Source organism: Sander vitreus, chromosome 10 (assembly GCF_031162955.1).
Source record: "Sander vitreus isolate 19-12246 chromosome 10, sanVit1, whole genome shotgun sequence".
Lineage (NCBI taxonomy): Eukaryota > Metazoa > Chordata > Actinopteri > Perciformes > Percidae > Sander > Sander vitreus.
Genome location: NC_135864.1, coordinates 5,222,894 through 5,238,732, shown reverse-complemented (window position 1 = coordinate 5,238,732; position 15,839 = coordinate 5,222,894). Strand labels below are relative to the sequence as shown.

The 15,839-nt window shown below is 42.5% G+C and overlaps 1 protein-coding gene across 1 annotated transcript in view; it reads right to left on the bottom strand.

The window, feature by feature from the left end:
• The window catches only part of cplx1 (complexin 1), a 56,968-nt gene extending 49,961 nt beyond the window's left edge, over positions 1–7,007 (bottom strand). The window contains exons 1-2 of the mRNA XM_078261310.1: positions 6,725–7,007; positions 5,575–5,694 (exon numbers count right to left, since the gene is read on the bottom strand). Of these exons, the coding sequence (XP_078117436.1) occupies positions 5,575–5,605 (31 nt within the window). The 5' untranslated portion in view covers positions 5,606–5,694; positions 6,725–7,007. The remainder of the gene's footprint in view (positions 1–5,574; positions 5,695–6,724) is intronic.
• Between the last annotated feature and the right edge of the window lie 8,832 nt (positions 7,008–15,839).

Genomic DNA, 15,839 nt, shown 5'->3' with positions numbered 1-15,839 from the left:
GTAGCTAGCTATGAAAACACAAACTTTGCCATATCTCAGACAAAATAAATGCTATCAAAGCCAAACTTTAGATTATTGTTTGCCATGACTCTGGGCCTCGAAATTAAAAAAAATTATGGAAATTAGCCACTTAGAGGGCGCTACAAGTACAAAAAGTTTATATCTCATAAAAATTTGAGGGTACCATTTACGGCCACTCCTGAGGCCAAGCCTATAGTGGGGTACTGATTCCTCAAAGTGGGCGTGGCCTATGGGACCCAGGTTTGGATTCACCACTTACACTAATGTCAGCAACTTCAAATTTACAGTGTAGATGTACAATGTTTCATGAACCTCACATACCAAATATTACACATATGGACCACTAGGTGGTGCGATAATGATGTACAATGTGTTTTTGTCTATAACTCCCACATTACACATTAGAATGCCTTACATGCATGTGTTTCTTGAATCAAGCTGAATCTGATGATATAGGCCACGCCCATTTCCGCTAAGAATTATTTTCGCAATATTGCGCAATGAGCAAAACCAACCTTTTCAAACTCCTCCTAGGCCGTGCGACGGATCTGCACGAAACCTGATACGTAGCATCTCAAGACGGACCTGACAAAAAGTTATCAAAAGAAATTGCTACATTAAACTATGCGCAATTTACAACAAACTAATTTTCGGTGAGGATAGGCCATTAGTAGGCACTATAATGAACGTAGACACGTTTTGGCAAATGACTCAATGCATTTAAATGGGAAATTTGCAATGGCAATATCTCTGCCACAGTAAATGCTATAATAATAATTTTAACAATAATAATCACAGATTATCGTTCAATGTCTCACTACAATGATATGTACCAAATTTGGCGAAAATCGGCCATTAGAAGGCGCTATAATCAACGTTTATTTGTTTTGGAAGATAACTCAATGCATGCAAATGGGACAATTTCGATTGCAATTTCTCTGCTGTAGTAAATGCTATAAACACAAAACTTGTGATGCTCGTTCAGCATGCCGCTCTGAGGCTCTGTACCAAATTTAGCGAAGATCGGCCGTTAGGGGGTACTATAGTCAATGTAGACAAGTTTTGGCCTTTTTACTCAATGAATGTTAATGGGATATTTGCAACGACAATGTACCGCAGACTTTGCGGCTCACGCCCTAGATATTTCCCAACGTTCGCCTCCCCACCGTCACGCTTTGGGTCCTGCTTTGGGTCCTGCTTTGGGTCCCGCTTTCGCATGCTCCCCGGGTCATCGGGGGTGACTTGCGTCGGGGGCGACTGGCACCGGGAGGCTTGGACCCCGTCATGCTTGCAGTTCTAGTTTATATTGGTGCAGACCATTTTCCATGTTCCATGATAATTGATGGGGAGATAAGGATAAGATTCCAAAACAACTGTGCTGCAGATGTATTTACATTTTTGTAATTTTGGTTATTAATTTTAAGTTATAGGTCCTCCATTCCCACACAGGTGTTTTCACTTTGATTCTGATTGATTGGACCTCTGCTCAGTTTGAAGTTGGCCATAGCTTTGCTGGGAATTGTGTGAGGTCACCAAAATTCATATACTAAAAACCCATGTGTGGGGGTGTGTCAAGGGCTTCTAAGTGTTCGCCGGAGTGGATTACCTGTCTCCAGAACATTTACAGACCCTGCCAGTTGATTTTAACATCTTGTCATCAATGAAATGAATGGAAACCAACAGCTGCATGAAGGGTAGGCTTGATTGGTATAATGTCCTGGCCACATGAAAAAGAGGCACAGAAAAGTTTATCTCCAAATAGGTGTTGCAAGAAGCTTGGTGACGGAGGGACAGCTCGTGGTGCTAGTTGGTGAACTAACAACAACAAGATTACAGCTAACACGCCAGCCAGCCCGGTGCATGTTAGCGCTAGTCAGTCAAAATTCTCCAATCTAGTTGGCTGGCCAAATTTCAACCGAAGTTGAATTCAACGTCTAAGGCTAGCATGGACATACAGTATATAAACCATGCTAGCAAACTGTTAACATGGTGATTCCATTGAAATACATAGATTTTGCTGAACATTTGTGTTTTTTAAATGCTTGTTTAACCACACCCATGATCACAGGTATCCATAGTTACGTATGTATTTGTTGTTGTTTGTTGTTACAAACAGCGCAAGAAATATTATTTGCCTGGGTACAGTTAAATCCATATGATTAATGGTGAACTAGTTTATATCCACGACGTTCCACTTTCGGGATTGCTCCAGTGCTGCCGGAAATTCCCCTGGATCACGCTCTTTTCTCCCAGATGTCCGCTACCTTTCACTTTTTTTGTGTTGAATTTCAAACTGCAGTGGATTTCTGAGGACTATGGTTAACTGCTCCTCAGATCTCTGCAGGGTAAATCCAGACAGCTAGCTAGACTATCTGTCCAATCTGAGTTTTCTGTCGCACGACTAAAACAATGTTTGAACGTACACGTTCCACCCAAACAAGTTCCTTCCAGAGGCTATTTTGCAGAGACACTGTGGTTCTAGTGCCGCCCATGCCGATTGTGATTGGCTTGAAGAAATGGCAATAAACCAGAGCACGTTTTTCTCCCATCCCAGAATGCTGTGTGGACTAGCCAGACCCTCCTACGCAGCGCTGTAGAGGAAGGTCTGGCAATGTAAAACTAGTGGTGAACCAGCTAAAACAACCAGCATGGTCTTTTCTTATATCGCGGACTGTTTACAGACTCTTAACGCTCTCCTCAGATGAGCCATTCATCTCCTGAGAGGGTTCCTTGACATGAAAAACTTTGGGAACTTCTGATCTATGACTTGCATTTCAAAGGCTGAAAGGGCATGGATGACAGAGAGGAGCCCTTTCTTGGTGCCATGCGAGACAACCTTGCCCTTAACTGCACAAAACAGACAGAATACAAATCACAGCCTAGATGGGAGCAGATGGAGTGTGAGTTTCTCCTCAGAGCGCACAGAGAGCGAGAGAAGTGAGATAATAGCCCACAGCTAATCCACTGAACTCCGAAACTCATTACTCCTTAAGAAGAAAACAAAAAAAACCTTACTCCCCAAGACGGAAAGACTGCTTAAGGTCTTGACACAAACTGCCTGGTTTTCCTCATGTGTAAAATTTCTTTTATGCACAGTTGAGCGGTTTGACTCGTCTTTATTCACGAGGAGCTTTGTGTGAGCCTAGTGATGGGCACCTGCGCTAACACACCCACCAGCAGTGAACCACACACATGCACGTCTAAATACATGATGAACACACAGCTACTGTACCTGACACAAACAAACCGAACACAGCCACAGAGACCAGCAGCCTTAAAGCAACATGCCAGAGTGTTAAGTTTAAGCTCCTTAACTACAGAACATGTAGACAGTTTTGCTGACCATTTTTTTTAATTCAGGCTGTAAGATTTTACATCGTTGGATGTATTCTTCCCACCATTTCTGGTTACTATTAATTTTTATATGATACAAAAATGTATTAGCAGACTCCTGACACAGACTCCTGAACTCAGTTCCCAATTTGCAGCATACTCGACTGTATATACAAGAGAAGAAGAGTTGCAATCAGGGCTATCTTGTCCTGTGAAAATGTAAACATTGGGAAAAGGGAGTAGGTGGTACAATGCAGCAGCGTTGTGTATCACTGAAATAATGAGAAACGCCTGCCCAACCGACAACATGACAGCTTCATCCAAAAATCATTAAGAGTAAGTTTACAGCAGGAGTCCCAATGTAGACAGCACTTATTATGAAATAACATAAGTGTAACACCAATCACAGACACAGGTTTCTGTGTTCTGAGGAAGATGGAGCTTCACATTCAGCAGCTATTTAATGAAGTGGATAATATGCTAGGGCTGTGCAATTAATTATTATCGCGATTTCCAATTTGGCTCCTAACGATCAGAAAAACATTGTAATGCACGTTACGTTTTGCAAGTAAACTCTTATTTTGTCTTGTATTGTATATGAATGACACGCACACTTTCGCCCCTCTCGAAGGCTAAACTCACTCAGCCTATGCTCTGCAAACTCCTGTTTGTGGTATCTGGTGGCATTTATAAAGCAGGTGCGAGTGAAGATGGCAGTGAGAGTGAAGAAGCGTTTAGTGAACATTAAGGGGAGAGCAAATTCTGTTGTCACTGTTTTTTAAGTGTAATAAATGCAACATCTTTCCAAAAGTCAATGAGTAATCGTGGTAAATAATCATGATTTCAATATTGACCAAATAATTATGATTTTTCCATAATTGAGCAGCGGTCATGTTCGCCCCATGCTTTAACATCCATACCTACGGCACTGTGCAGATTTGCTGCGTCATGACCTCAGATCCTACATCCCCTCCAGAGAAACAGTGACGACTGCATGTACATGCCACAATACGTCGTGTAATAAACAACAGGCGGTCAAGCAGGGTGTGTGAGTGCGTATGTGTAGCAATTTGTTGAATTAGTGCACCTGCTGCAGTGCAATGTCAATAAACTGAATGTGAAAGTTATCCATGAACCAATTAGGATTTATTTGAATCAAAGTGACAGATCTGGGGTTATTTGTTTATGTGACCAGGCCACTGTCAATCAAATCTGATCAAACCACACAGTTTAGGACTGGTAATCTGTTGATCTTTTAACTTGTTTATTTAGTCATTAATATGTATTGCTATGGTGAATTAGTTAAGATTTGAAAACAAGTTTTCAAGGGCTTTAATCCTTATAAATACAGAAATTATTTTCAGTGCAGATACATCACAGTCTGATCCTCTCCTGACGGCACCAACAACAGCAGACCAGGGTTGGATTTCCACTCTGCTCTGAGGGCTCGCTACGGACAAATCACAAAGCAGCGTCTCCGCTGTTTTCAAACCACTGAGGTCCTTTCACCTTCAACTGCGCCATCTGCATATTCATACATAATAACGAGTTCATAATCCATTACTCTGTTATGATAATCTCATGTCCGGGGAGTTGTTGCAGCAACAGCAATTAGAAAATCATTCACATGCCTGCTGGAATGCAATTTTTGCAGATTAGATTCGGACTTAATTATCTTTTTCCCCATTCAGGTGGAAAATGTGTACTCAGCATGTCGAGATAAGACGCGCTGCAGCGTCCAGTCAAAAGGCGCCACTTAGAGTCTGGTTAATGGTAAGACTGAGCCACAGCTAAGAACTGTTTAAACACCTCTTGGTAAACAGGTTGCGCTCACTGGAAAATGAAGTGCCCTTTGGCCACAGCGGTTTAGTCTACGTTACAAATCACCAGCCTGTTACAGTAAGCTGTACTCAGTGTGCCTCAGGGGCCAACTACGCCATGTGTGCGTAGCCAGCAGCAGATGTGAAAAAAAAGCATTCAGGTAAAGGAAGACAAAAAAAAAAAAAAAAATGAAACATCAACTGACTTCCTCCACTGCAGATGACTGAAGGGAATAACGACGTGTGAATTTGTGCACCAAGACATGAAATTGGGAAGGTCATAAAGTCTGACAGAAGTTTTCAGGAAAAGCACAAACACCATCGCATTCACACACATATACGCATTCACACTCCGGGGTGCAACAGTGGGAGGGGGGGGGGGGGTGAAGTTCGGTCTTACCTCCCAACGCTTGTTTCATAACGAAATTCATGATGATGGCTTTTTAATTCCCTGCCTTCCTTGTCCGAGCGATGTTACATTCAATTGTGACGGAAAAGTAGAAGTCCTTTGTAGCCAGATCTGGAAAAATAAAATTAAAAAAAATCATTAATCCTAATCTTCATAATCCTTAAATGTATAAACACGACAGCAAAAGCAATGAGCAATGAGACATAGTGTACAGGAAGATTGGTCATGACTTGAAATGTGATGAGATAAGGAGGTCACTATAAACTCACTTTACACGACTACAGACACACTCCCCATTAAATATGTAAAGAAGGTTGTGGAAATATTAAACATTCATTTCTCTACATTTAGCTCCAATTACAGCTTGCACGAAGTCAAACAGCCACATGTAGGCTTACAGAATCTGTATGTGTGTGTTAGGCACGTTTCTACAATGCGCCAATTGAAGGACACCAAGGTCAATGGTTCAAACACAACCTGAAAAAAACGGGGGGTAAATCACCAAACACCTCGAATCTACAGACCAAATCAGCAGCTATGTCTTCTTCTCTGTTTCCTCGCAAAATGTGACGCCTTTTTAAGAACCCCGGACAGAGTGTTTAGTGTCAGGCACTGACGGGAGTACGTGTCACGACAATCGGTGATAACCTCTATGTGGCCGAGCTCTGCCCGCAGCCAAGCGAGTTTGGAGAAAGTGCACGGTGCAAGTCCTCAGCTTGGCAGGACAGTCTGTTGTCACGCATGTGGACGCCGGACTAAACCACCGCTGTGTATTTTTCCTGATCATGTGGTAAAACTTTCCAGTCTCCATTGGAGGAACATTGGACACAGCCATCCAACTCCGGCATAAAAAAAAAAGCCGCTCAACTGTATAGTGCGTTAATTACACAGCAATGCACACGGATGTATGCATGTTTACATCTAACACAAGCAGTGGACGTGCAGTAAATGTGTTCAAAATCGACCTGATTGTGCATTCGCGTGCAAAGACACAGAGATGGTGTAAAAAAAAAAAAGCGGGAATATACACATGCACTTCCTTGTTTGATCAGAGCCTGGTTTCAGCACCACCGCGAGTGGATAGCTCCCCTCAAACCGTTGAATTGCATTGAAGCAACAGCAGCATCAAGCATCGATTTACCTCCGTCCGGCGACTGGCTGAAATCCTTCTCACACACTCAAACACACCAAACAAGGGATCAGAGAGCAGACAGAGCTTCAGCTTCAGCACTCTCCGGAACCAAGTTATCCTGCACCAGCACAAGCTAATCTAACTGCTCGTCCCTGGCATCTCCGGCTCCGGGGCTGGAAAAAAAAAAGGACGTCCTTGGTGTCTCCTCCTGCTTGCTGCTTCGTCTTCCTGCTCACACACACACTTACACAAACACACACACACACACACACACACACACACACACACACACACACACTCACGCGCGCGTAGAGAGAAAGAGGAGGAGTAAAAGGGGGTGGTGGTGGTGGTTTTTGGAGGGGAGGGGGGGGGAGCAGCTGCCGTTCACACCGTCATGGGAAAGAGCGACTGAATCACATAGAGGGATGGAGAGAGAAACGTCCCACTAACATCCTCCTGACCGATAGAGAGAGATCAATTATTCAGCCCTCACGCTGGCTGGCTGCTCCGTCCTACAGCCCGCCCCCCCACCGCCCCCCTTCTCTGCAACGGGGAGAGGGACTCGTTTTACACTTAAAACGATACTGCCGAATATAACAGAAATATGATGTGTATGGGGTGAATGTGTTATAGCTGGATGTGTTTTTGCTTGTCTGCACTGTCTCCTGTAATGTCTTGTGGTTTGCATTGGATGATATGGGGTTCCTTCCATGTTACCATGGCTGTGCTATTTCCTACACCATATTGTTATTTATTATATTTGACTTGTTACATTATGATATTCTTCTAGACATCAGGACATGTCAGTGGTGTGCACAAACTGTGTAAGAGCAGGGGTAAACTGAAAAAGAGGCACCTTCTCCCAATACCTGGGATGCTTCCCCTATGACGCGACCTGTGGGGCAAAAAAAGCATGGAAGTATCCTGTTATGGTCAAGCACCAAGACCGCCCCTGTGGATGCCACTGAGGCTAATGGCAATGCAGACATTTCCAGCTGAGCAAAGCTGTTAACCCTTTCACTTGGATTTCACAGCTATGTTTCAGGGTGGGCTTTACTCAGCTAGCTGCATCACTGCAGCACAGAAGAAAAATAAATAGGACACAGTATACACCAATGACAATATTTTTCAGCCGGAGCAAATTACAAACTTTTAGTTGGCTACTTTATTGTATAGCTGTTACTGGATTGCTTGAACATTCCTTCGATGTAAATGGAATGTATTTATATAACGCCTTTCTAATGACTCAAAGCACTTTTACATAGCACAGGAACCATTCACCATTCACACACATTCATACACTGTGGCCGAGGCTGCTGTACAAGGTGCCACCTGCTCATCAGATGAATATTTACAAACATTCACACACCGATGGCGCAGCATCTCGTGGTTCAGTGTCTTGCCCAAGGACACTTTGACATGGGACTTCAGGGCCAGGGATCAAACCACCGACCTTCCGTTTGGTAGACGACCACTCTACCACCTGAGTCACAGTCACCGATGTGTCCTAGTGCTCTTACACTGATCAACAGCGAGTCTTGTGTCCATGGTTATATTTCAATCAGAAGAGATTCACCAAATGAGCCTACTTTCATGACAAAGTTGTACATATAATAATAGTATTTATTTGTATTAATCTTTATCTATTTCTTTGTCTAGGCCTACATGTGAAAAACATGAATGTAGACAAACAGGGATGTTTAACCATTATATGAAGTCCACCTCTGATTGAATAATAATGCCGAAATCTATAAGCATGAGCTTTACGGAAATCTCATTTTGCCATAAGTAGTACTACACAGTCTGTGAAACAGTTGTATAATAGCTCCGCTGGGTCTTTAGAGTGTCTGAGAAACTGACTCATGTTGGAGACCAAGTTTTTAGTAGAAAGCCTGCCATGCAAACTGCAGCAAGGAGTTTAAAATATGTGTGCATTTACCAGACAGGGAAAGTCTAACATAACATGCTATTGAGTTGTATTATAGGAAATATAGGATGTAGCATTATTTGACCTATAATAGTGTCTGAAAGTCAGGATATCTCGTCCTCATTGCATCAATTTTGATCTGTCTCTTGTAAGACTTCCAACATTGCAATACTAAATTAATATGGGTAACCCTTTAACACCCTGAAAGTGAGCACAAAGTAATAGCTATGGTGGTGATTTTATTGTTTGTTAAAAAACATAAAGCGAAAGTATTGTCACAATACAGAGCCATCGCATTTTGCAAGATGTTACAAAAACCTGCACTTTTCACAGGATGCAGTACAAACGAACCAGAGTTAAAGCTATAGTGTGTAGTTTCTGTCTCCCCCATGAGGAATTCTAAGTAATGACAACAAAACTGTTCGCGCGTCCACATGATACAAGCCTTTCGTGACCACGCACCACCCCCCACCTCCACTCATATGCTACTTAGCCAAGGAGGATACGGAGGATTAAAAAAACATGATGGACTCATCAGAAGAGCTCAATATCTGCAATATAGCCATACTGAGAAATACAGAGAGAGTTGTGTGGAGCTGATAGTCTTCATTAGCTTTGTAGCAACTCATTTGACAATGGCTTGAATTAATATCAAAAAGTTACGCACTTAAGCTTTAATAGATGAGAGATACTGTATGTTGACCCATGATACAAAGGTTTTTCTTATGCTAACATCCCAGGCCACACTTTCCTGTCCAGGAAATGAAACCAGTAACCTCACAGTCAATAATTCAATTCAATTTTATTTATAGTGTCAAATCATAACAGGAATTATCTCAGGACACTTTACAGATAGAGTAGGTCTAGACCACACTCTATAATTTACAAGGACCCAACAATTCCAGTGATTCCCCCAAGAGCATGCATGAATGCGTAAGTGCGACAGTGGCGAGGAAAAACTCCCTTTTAGGAAGAAACCTCGGACAGACCCAAGCTCTTGGTAGGCGGTGTCTGACGGTGCCGGTTGGGAGTATGATGAACAATGGCAATAATAGTCACAATAAAGATATTGTAATAGTTATAATAGTTCATGGTGTTGTAGAGCACAGCAGGGCGTAACAGGGCGTGGCAGGGCGTTGGCCAGACATAGCAAGTCGAAGCCGGGCATTGCAATGCGTAGCAGGGTGTAATAGGGCACAGCAGGGCGTAGGGCAGGACCACAGCGACAGCTGCCACCATAATGTAGGTGCCATCATGATCCAAGATGGTGATGCTGGGCGGAAAAAGAACATAAGGACTCCGGGGAATAAGCTCCCTGTAGCTATGTTAGTAACAAGCATTTCTGTGACACGAATACACACAGATGGAAAGAGAGAGGAGAGAGAAGCTCAGTGTGTCCAAGGAGGTACCCCGGTAGTCTAGAACTATAACTGCATAACTAAGAGCTGCAGAGAAGGGGAGATAGGGAGGCTGTGTTCCGTGTTTGTGGCTACACACCTTCCCCCGCCGGTCTAGGCTAACGTTGCGACTCATTACTCCCTAAGTATATGTAAGCTTTCTATGGGGAGAAGCAGAGATAGGGTGGGGGTGCGCCATGACTGTGGCTACACACCTAGGTCTAGGCAAACGCTGCAACTCCTCACTCCCTAACTATAAGCTTTATCAAAGAGGAGAGTTTTAGGTTTACTCTTAAAGGTGATGACGGTGTCTGCCTCCCGAACCCAGACTGGGAGCTGGTTCTACAGGAGAGGAGCCTGATAGCTAAATGCTCTTGCTCCCATTTTACTTTTAGTAACACGCGCTGCAGCATTCTGGATCAGCTGATTTGTTTTAATTTGTGAGTTTGGGAGTTATAGCAAGGTGCTAGTTTCCTTTTCTTCATCATCTTCTTTTTGAGAGGAGCAACAGAGTCTAAAGTTGTCCGTAGGCAGGCCGTAGCACCGTCTACAAAATTATCAATTTGGGAGGGACTAAAATTAACATAAAGGTCCTCTGTTATATTAAAGCACGACATTGAGTTAAATGCTGTTGGAATATTTTCCTTAAATTTAGCTATAGCACTGTCAGATAGGCATCTAGTGTAGAAGGTTTTATTTAATTTCGTGTAGTCGGGTAGTAAGAATTCGAAAGTTATTAAAAAATGGTCTGATAATAAGGAATTCTGTGGAAATACTATTAAATCTTCAATTTTGATGCCATATGACAGCACAAGGTCGAGGGTGTGGTTAAAACAGTGCGTGGCCTTTTGCACACTCTGACTGAAACCAATTGACTCTAGTAGTGAGTTGAAGGCAGTACTAAGGCTATTGCTGTCAACGTCCACATGAATATTAAAATCACCTACAATAATTATTTTATCTGATTTTAGGACTACACATGACAAAAACTCTGAGAATTCAGAAACAAATTCAGAATACGGGCCTGGCGCTCGGTAAACAACAACAAATATAATTGGCTGTACTGTTTTCCATATCGGATGTTGAAGATTAAGAACAAGACTTTCAAACGAGTTATAATTAAGTTTAGGTTTAGGATTAATTAACAGGTTTGAGTCAAATATGGCTGCAACTCCCCCTCCTCGGCCTGAGCCTCTAGGAATTTGAGTATTAATATCACTGGGAGGAGTGGCTTCATTTAGACTAACATATTCTTCATGTCCCAGCCATGTTTCAGTAAGACAGAATAGATCAATTTGATTATCTGATATCAAATTGTTTACCAATATTGCTTTAGAAGACAGAGATCTAATATTTAATAGTCCACATTTGATTCTCCTATTCTGTTCTATCATTGCAGTGGTTGTTTTAATTCCAATTAGGTTGTTAAGTATAGCACCTCGTTGGTTTAAGTTTGATTTTACCGATCTCAGTCGGGGGACAGACACCGTAGTTATGGGATTATGAATGGGTGGCTGCTCCAGAGGAAGCACAGAGGAGTGTGTAGCACTGTACCTGTGATTACTGAAATTATTGATTCTTACTGGAATGATATAGCTGGTCTGTGGGTTAGCAGAGTTATTTGTAAAGGAGTGAGAGCTTATGGGAGAGTGTGACTGGGAAGTGCGCTTGTGTGTGTGTTTACGGGGTGCAACCAGTCAATCAAAGGTCTTGGTCTGCACGGCGTGCCGCAGATTCTCACATAGCATCAGGCTGCCGCGTCTATCGGGATGAATCCCGTCCCTGCTGAACAGGGAGCCACGTTCCCAAAACAGATTAAAATTGTCAATAAAACCTATCTTGTGGATGCTGCATGTATGCTGGAGCCAGGTGTTGAGGGTGAGTAGTCTGCTAAAAAGGCATACTCCGCGACCTCGAGATGGAAGTGGGCCCGAAATAAAAATCTTCTTCCCAGTGCTTTTTAAAGCTTCAATGAGAGTACCAAAGTCTTTCTTTGTGCGCTCACTCTGCTGATAGGACATGTCGTTATGTCCACAATGGACCATGATGCATTTAATAGAGATCGAGAGTGAGGGTATCAGGTCCACAGCTTTAGCCAGGATGTCTGCAACTTTGGCTCCAGGAAAGCAGTGTGTGACAGCATTAAAAAAACGTATATCCCGGGTGATGGAGTCACCAATAATTATTGTGGTTGGGGGGAAGAGCGGACGAGGAGTGGGGGGGCGTGAATGGCCGGTGGCAGGAACAAAACAGCCAGTATCGGTTTCAGATGGACAAGGAAAAGAAGAGGAATATTGCTTACCATTCGGTAAGCAATATTACAACGTTATTTTGAGGAACGTTGTCATTTGGCCGGTTCAGGCAAGGGAGGCCAGACGGTCCGACTACCGCATCCCTCAGAAGTTTTCGCCGCGAGGCAGCGGTCCTTTCCCGTGACGACAGCTGGTCAGTCGGCGAGCCCGGGTAACCACATCGGCCGTTACCGGGGGAACATTCGGCTTCGACAGGGCATCGAAACGACTGGAGAGGCTGAGGGCAGGAGGCGATGGAGCCCTACCCGAGGCTCTCTTTCGGCTGCAAACCACTTTAGTCCAGGATGGCCTGATGGTCGGTGTCGAGCAAGAAGATGGATGTGGGCAGGTGGATGGGTCCCAAAGCGTAGTATCCTGGAAAGCCGCCGAAAGAGTTGTGATTTGGAGTGATTGATTTTGAGCAACGTCCAGGTAGGCTGTTAACAAGGCATCTTTGGTTTTTAAGTACTCTGAGAGCCGACGAACTTCTTCCCTACGGTCAGAAATTACTTTGTTAGCATTTTAAAGCAACGAGGAAATCCTGTGGGGAAATGGGGACTCGCCAGGTGTGGAGGTAGCCATGGAGCTGGCGTTAGCCTGAAGCTAATGTTTGCTACTCGTAGAAAATGTGCGGTCCTCCACGCACAGGAACGTAGATTTACGTAGACGCTGGCTCTTTCTATAGACTAAAGGCTACCAGGGGGCTAATAAGAAACAAAAAACTAAGCAACTAGTACAACATTTTTCTCGAAATAATACTGTTTTCCTCAGTCTGTCTTCTCTCCCTCCACACTCTCACACTGTGTTACCTTCCGGTTCCGGTTCCGAATACGATTGTTCGAAGTGGGTGTCTGTATTCTTAGCGAAAGTGAGAAGATTGTTTTCTTCACTCTCAACACATTTAAGGAGGTTGACCATTAGAGTCACAACTGTGACCATACCTTACCACACAAGGTCTAATGAAGGTGCTGCCAGGTCTTCACAGGTTTATGATGACTACTGTGACAATGTGAGGAAGTGTGAGGCGGGATGGATCGGAATAAAGTGAAAGAAGGAAACACTCAACTGAAACGTTTTGTATTTTTGTATACAAACTTTGACAACAATGGAAAAAAAACGTGAGCATAGCAAACACTCTCAGGAGAATTTCAAGGAGAACACAGCAGTTGACCGTTATGTGTAATCTTCATTCACTGTGTAAGCAACATGACTGATACTGTATGTCACTTCTTCTCTGGCCAATTAGGTGGTAAGGTTTTCTTTGTGTATAGTTGAGCAGTATTCAGTGTTGCTAGTCACCCAGCTTGATAGGAAAAATAAGAAAATAATGAGCCTCGCCTGACTTTTGTTCAAAATCTGAATGCCTGAATCTGACTGAGAGCACATGCATATTTAATTATTTTCTTTGCTGATTCCATTTAAAATGCTATTTTTTTGGTCTGTGCAGTTTTTATGGAACCTAGCCTGGCTTAGCTCAAATACTGGATGTGTTCAATGAGATCGGTGCAAGCTCTACTCAAAGGGAGAGACATTTCTTTACCTCTGTCGGCTCTATATTGAAATGGGTCCCAGCACTCTCAAATCTGTCTTCACTCTTAATCCAGCTCCAGATTTAAGAGCTTGCGGAGACAGATTCATCCATACTTTAAGACACTGTCACCCATTCTACATATTCTGGATCTACTTGTTTCACCAGTTACAGTTAAGAGTTATATCACAACTCAAACACAGCACACCATTGTCATGGCTGCTGCATTACAACAAATGGATAAGAAAGGGGGACATGCCATAAGGGATACTGTAAGCTTGAACCTAGTATATATAATATAACTTTGAGCTGGTTTGCAGGGAGGATTTAACCTGTTAGGCTGATAATTTCAGTGACACCAAACATGAAACAGTACCAAACTTTTTCCTGATAGATAGCTCTGCAAATGTATGCAAAGCTGTGACACTGAAATTTCACATCCTACACTCTTTGAGCTGTAACTCATTTAGTTCTTTGGTTGCATGATTTATATGTAAAATCGTGCCAATTTGAGGCCCTTCACTATTCAGCTGTGTAACAGGGACTTGACATGTTTCCTGGAATTAGGCTGCATGTAGAGAATTTTTATCCCCTCTCATTTCATCTTACCCATTCATTTGAGGAATATTGGTGTTGAACATCATGCCAAAATCATGTAATTAGGCTTCCTTCAATTTCCCCAAATACTGTGGCTCAGGCGAGATAAAGTTAAGTCAATTCAAACATTTATTTGCTCGTTGTTATGTGTGCAACTGCACATACATGAAGCTTGAGTGTAGCTGCTAAGCTTCTGAGTTCACTTATCGCTGTCAGTATAAAATGATGTAAGAAAAACAAAGGGCATTACCTGCATTGAGCTATTGCTTTTCAGTTTTAAGCAGCACAGGGCAATTACATTTTACTAAATACACCCGTCTTATTCTTTAAAAAAAAATAAAAAATAAAGCAGGACTGCAACAGAGACGGGATGCAGTAGGTTAACACTCGTGTGTGGTTTGAACATGAGTGCACATTCTTGCACATGCGGTCATGAATGTATTTATTTCTTCACTTCAATTGTAAGGACGTGAAGTGAAACCTAAGAACAAACTATACTGTAAAATGTAAAATAGAAGAGCTGGATTCACCAATGCTAAATCTTTCCCTTCCTTCTTCACGTCCCTTTGGTTTCTTTTCACATGACGCATCAAAGACCAGCTGGGCGGATTAACACGAGCACATTGTGCATGACTTGCTGATGTCACCTTACAGGATTTCTGGAAGTCCTTGAACTTTTCATTTTTGCACAGACTTGCTGAGTGCAGCTTTCATACACGTTGTCTGTTTTTGTCAATTGTTATTTATTTATTCTGTCTTTGTCTTGCAACTTTATATAATTTTTTAGAGAATGCAAACAGTTGCATAATTATTACCGTTGACGTATTGCACTCTTTTTTCTGGTCACTCAAAATCCAGATCAGATTGCAATTTATTTTATATGCAATAAGTAAGAATATGCTAAATGAGGCTTGAAAGACATGAGATGTGGCTGAAAGCCTCAGAAAAAACAGGTATAGTACGTAGATCTTGTGATAAGGTATGTTTGTCAAAACAATCTTTAAAATGCTTCTATTATAGCTGATAAAAATGTTTTATTTGAATGTGCTCTCCATTCAGCTCTAAGCATCAGCTGTCAAACTACAGTATTGCTGTTGCTACAGGGTCCACCCAGGGTGGTTATGGCCAAAGCAGAGGTCATTTGCGTCCACCCACAAGCCTCCATCAGCCCCTGAGATGACTATTGATCAGAAACTGAGATCAATCGTAACTCACATTTAGTGATTTTTTTAAAAGCCATTTCTGTCATTGCTTGTATTGCATTGCCAGAAATGGCTTTTAAAAAAATCACTAAATATGAGTTAGGATTGTCTAAATGATAATTCAATGGGCAAAAACTGTTGTCTGGTTCGGTGAAGCAGGTTTTCTGACAAAGAGGTAATTC